This window comes from Penaeus vannamei, chromosome 15, assembly GCF_042767895.1.
Source record: "Penaeus vannamei isolate JL-2024 chromosome 15, ASM4276789v1, whole genome shotgun sequence".
NCBI lineage: Eukaryota > Metazoa > Arthropoda > Malacostraca > Decapoda > Penaeidae > Penaeus > Penaeus vannamei.
The window spans coordinates 1,418,353-1,423,352 of NC_091563.1; the positions used below are offsets into that span (position 1 = coordinate 1,418,353).

Genomic DNA, 5,000 nt, shown 5'->3' on the forward strand with positions numbered 1-5,000 from the left:
ACCATTGACATTGATGGTAACAATGAAAGTGATATTAATAGTACTCTTGTACTGATAGGATCAGTGACAGCAAAGGTGATAAGGATGGTTCTGTCTATAAAACTAATAATGGTAATACTGATTCTTTTGATAAATAGCAGTGCTAGTACTAATAACAAAAACTGGGAAAATTTTATATATGATAGTGATAGAGCTATTGTTAAATCATGTGCTCCCAAAATGAATGTAAATTTCAACAAAGATAACATTGTGAAGACAGTTGAAGCGAGTGCAAACAGTTATAGACTTAAGAAGGGATTTCTTTGACTAGTGTAAACAAAACATTTGCAGGAATTTAAGACACTATTTATTTCTTATTTCCTTCTTTATTTTTTTCCCCTTTTGCATTTTGAATTCTGTTATAAGTATATTTTTTACTCTTCCATTTCTGTTTGTTTCTCTAATTTTTGACTTTTTTTTCCCTCTCTTTCTTCCATACCTTTCCTAATGTTGAATTTGTTCCCTTTCCCTTCTTTTCCTTTGTCATACCCCTTTTTATATCTTATTTCTTCTTTTCTTACATTCTTAATTTTGTTTCGATGTTTGTCCTTCATTTATCTTAAATTTGCTTTTCCCTTCTTTCTAATATCCCTTTTCCTTTTTCCCTTTTCTTTTATTTCTTCCCTCTCTTTTCTATCCCATTTCTCCTTCTCTTATTGTTCCTCTTTCCTTTCTCTTCTTTTTCTATGCCTTTTTTCCTTCTTATCGTTCCTTTCTCCTACTTCTCCTCCTCCCTCCTCTTTTCCTTTCCTTTTTCCTAACAGCTAAATGACCCCAGAGTACATACCTTGTAAGGAAGTCAGTGATCCCTCTCTTCTTGGTTTTCCCGTCGGAGTCTGCGATGGAGAAGTCCCTGAGGGAGCTCGTGTCGGACTGCTGCGAGCCAAGGCACACAGCACTGTCCGTGGCTGAGTAAGCTGACAGCTCAGTGTTGGAGCTCGACAAGCTGGAGAAGGAGCTGGCATCGGTAATGGAGAGGGAGTTGTTTGTGCTGACACGCTGGAGGCTGTTACGGGGGCTCTCATAGTAACCCCTCTCCAGCGAGGAACTCCCACTGACATTGCCCGACTGGGGAGATGGGTTTTTGTCAATCAGCCGGATGTTTTCCCCGCTCTCGTCCACCTCCTGGATGATCTCCAGAGGCTTTGGGGGGGATGCTGTGTCGCAGATATCAGAGGTCTTGAGCAGAGATTCCTTAAGAGATTCCTCCTCTCTCTCCTCCAGGGTCGAGCAATCACTCTCAAAGTCCAACTTCAGCTTTTCAGGAATTCCATCACACTCACTCCCCTCGGTCGCAGTTGTATTGGACATTCTCTTGTTCATGTAATTATTCTGGCCCTTGCGAGGTGTGCCCAGGCATAACTGTTTGGTTGCTGGGTCGTACACCAGCGGGAGGGACTCCAGCAGTGCGTCCAGGGACACATGCGGACTACCTTTTACGACCCTCGAAGTCATCTCCCCTTCGTCTTCGGGCACAGAAACACAGGAACTCTCAGACAGCCCCTCCACATGCCCCTCGCCCTCTCCCTGCACCAGCAGGCCCTCTCCTTCTTCCCTTGGGCCACTCCCCTGCTCTTCCCTAGTCCCATTGGCCAGGTCCCCCGCCGCCTTCCCGCTGGTGCCCGCCGTCAGGAGCTTCTTGCGGAGCCCCTTCAGCTTCCTCGGTCGGCCCGGCCACGTCCTGAACCAGCTCTCGACGCCCTTCTGGCCGCCCTCGCCGACGCCCACGAAAGGACCTGCCTCCGTCGAAAGGCTGGTCGAGTCGGGGCGCTCATCGTCGCCGCCCGTGCCCTTCCCGCGGGCCTTCGGGAACACGGGAAACGCCCCCTTGCCCTCCTGCGCGCCCTCGCCCTCGCCCGCGTCCAGGTTCTGGTTCAGGTCCTCCGGAAGGCTCGCCGAGGTGGTACTTCGGCCGGAGCCGCTGTTTTCCACGGCGCTGGGGGAGTCGCCCAGGGCCGCAGGGGGCTCGCTGCCCCCCTGCTTGTGGCGTCCCCCGCTCCTCCAGGGGGCGGCGCTCCCCGACTTCACCTCATGCTTGATCCCGCTCTCGGACTTCCTCGAGCTGTGGAACCTCGCCAGGAGCGACTGGGCACGGAAGGCCTCCGACTTGAAGGGTAATTTGAGAGAAACTTTAGGAATACTGTTCCTGGAGGAGCCCGTGTCCCTCACCAAGCCCTCAGATGTTGGACCGTTCTTGCCATTCAGGTGCTCTCTAAGACACAGATCAGGGTCTGTCGTATCGTCCATTTCTTTTGTAACATGTGTACTTTCAATTCGATCAATATCACCAACAAGTTTCGCTAAAATAACACAAAAACTCGACGTCACTCGCGATATAGATGTTCTCGCTCCATTTTCTTGTTTTCTACTGCCAGTGTCGCCAGAAACCATACATCTTTTCAATCCCAAAATGTGCCATATATCGAATGATGTGCATTTCTTTTGTGAAGCAAAAATTCTTCTGTTATTTTTTTTTACTGCGTTAGGATCTTTATCTATGCATTTGACAAATGATTAGAAGACAAAAATACATAGCCATTGTTCATATGACGTCTATTTAATGTTTGGATCCAGATTATGTCATCGATTAAAATGTACTTTTGGATTTAATCTAAACCATCTTTACCCATTTTTTACATCCCCATGAAACGAATCATACAATAATCTAATATCTCATTACGAAAATCACTCATACTAACACTTAAAAAAATAAGCAAGAGATAAAAATTTTAAAAAAAGGATTACCAAACAACGTTCCACAAGCCGTAACTAGTGAACTGTTCGTGACAAGGCCGAGAGTATTTACAGCTGGAGAAGCATTGATACTTCCTAGATTTTGATTATTAATTTCTTATGAAGTCGTGGGCGTAGACAGCAACAGGGCAGTGATACAGCTGACATAAACACAATACTATAACCAACAACAGAGTCACTATGACGATACCAATCGAAGCCATATACAATAGAAACAGGTAAGTTTTAATCACGGGGGGAAAATTGGCATTATTTGGGCTTTGACTAAATTACTCTTTATGTTTCTTAATCTCTCACGTTTCTTTGGTTCGGAAGATTTACAGCCATTGTTCTCTGCTCATAGTCTCAGGCGTTCAGCAAGTCGGCGTGTAGCATTTTCTTGTTCTTGTTGTGTTCATGGCATATGCTATCTCGATTCTGAGGCCAAAGGGATGTTGTCAAACTTTTCAACTGCATTCTGTTTTGTTGTTTTGTTTTTTTGTTTTTTGTCTCTGACCATTTCCTGAAGCAGTTTCTTATTATTCCTTTCTGTAATTCCAACAGTTTAATTAGGATCTTGCGTAACTTAAGCGTGTTTTGCGTGTACTTGCTTCGGCTGAGAGGAAACTGATGTTGAGTTCCCCGAAACATCATAAAAGAATAATGATTTTTTTTGTTTTCTCTTGGTTGGATGGAGGGTTTTTTCTATAGGAGAGCAGTGTGTTGCTAATACTGAGAATATTACAATAGATTATTTATTATTTATGACAGTCACCAAACTGTAATTTCGCATGTAGGTCGATGTGATTATGATAAATACGGTTCTGGCCTAACGAACTATAGGGTCCCAAGGGATATTTAGGTTTAAGGAAGAGGAAAAACAAGTTACACATTCTATAGTTGATATGTGTGTTATGTTACACAAATTACAGGATTTGCACTTTTCTTACAAATTTCTCATTGGCCTGACATACCAAATGTACAGCATCATAGTTATTTAAATGCCCAACATCACAACAGTGACAAGGGCAGCTAAAGGTAATTCTTTACAGTATAGACCTACTTGCTAGAGACTAAGTCCCTAACTCCACGAGGGGAGGGTCGATGAGGGGCTATGCCTCCTAACACCCCATGGGAAACATTGTCTTTACCTCGGAATGCACTGCAAAATGGAGTGGCACATTCCGTGATATTTTTCTTTTCTTTGTGGGATTACCATTCCTGTCTGCAGATCATTTCTTGTACTGGCAACTGCAACTTTTTGTCCTCTACAAGAATATCATATTCAGTTTGCCCTCATTCATACTGAAAAGAGTAAGCTAGCAAACATCTTGCACATATACTTTGGCAAGATAGAGCTTGATTTGCTTCCTTATTTGACCTTAAACCTTAGGGGTGTATTGTCTCCGAATATGCCATACTTTGATCAATACAGCACACACACACGCCTTCATGATACAGCATCTGGCTCCAGATTGCCTCGAATGGTTGATTTTTGTAATCCCAAACAATGAGTAAAGGACGCTGCCCTGTTGGTTGAAGGGTAGTTTTTGTTGAATACTGGAAATGTTTTTCTTTTTTGTTTTATTTTTATTTTGTTTTATTTTTTTCTGGTTCTGCTGCTTTTCCATATAATTCCATATAATTGCAGGTAAAACAGAAATACATCAGTCAGTTGTTTGTCAGTGAAGGATGACGGTCAGAAGAGTTGCTGATAGAATTAACCCCATTCTGCCAGAGATGGCATTTGTGCACATATGCCATGTCCACTGTGTGTTTGATTGAATGATTTTTTTTTTACTCATAGATGGCTTCACAAATATTAAGTCATAAATGAGCCAATTTCAAGTAGTAGGCCTACCTTTCTCACTTGTGTACCCATTTCCTTGAATTTTGAAATTATTTTCTGGTATCAAATGTTGAGGTTAGTAATAATAGCATTATAGTAATGATGATGTCTATAATGAAAGTAAAAGTATCGATATTGATAGTATTATTGAAAAAGGCTTTTTCCCCACTAACTCAAGGAAAGGTGAAATCAGGTGAGGTCATAAGGTCAAGTAATTGACTCCTTTGTAGCTAAGCACTAGCAGAGCCATCTGTGTGCAGGAACATTTCACAAAACAATCCCACAGTGAACACAACATTTTCCTGGGGGCATCAGGTTTAATTACTGTGTTTGGTCTATAACTGTTTCATTGGCAATTTATGCCAGAAATGTCATAGAT

General features: G+C 42.8%; 2 protein-coding genes across 2 annotated transcripts in view; one reads left to right on the forward strand and one right to left on the reverse strand.

Annotated features, from left to right (window-relative positions):
* Positions 1–475: 475 nt before the first annotated feature.
* LOC113818513 (serine-rich adhesin for platelets) lies at positions 476–2,445 on the reverse strand. The gene has a single exon (XM_027370708.2). It carries the CDS (start codon positions 2,428–2,430, stop codon positions 742–744), a length of 1,689 nt encoding a protein of 562 aa, XP_027226509.2. The 5' UTR covers positions 2,431–2,445; the 3' UTR covers positions 476–741.
* Positions 2,446–2,807: 362 nt separating this feature from the next.
* The window catches only part of LOC113818524 (lipid droplet-regulating VLDL assembly factor AUP1), a 14,522-nt gene continuing 12,329 nt past the window's right edge, over positions 2,808–5,000 (forward strand). Inside the window, exon 1 of the mRNA XM_070130272.1 lies at positions 2,808–3,011. Within this exon, the coding sequence (XP_069986373.1) occupies positions 2,974–3,011 (38 nt within the window). The 5' untranslated portion in view covers positions 2,808–2,973. The remainder of the gene's footprint in view (positions 3,012–5,000) is intronic.

Coding starts and splice junctions, on each gene's coding strand:
- LOC113818513 (XM_027370708.2), bottom strand. CDS start 2,430: ATGGTTTCTGGCGACACTGGCAGTAGAAAACAAGAAAATGGAGCGAGA.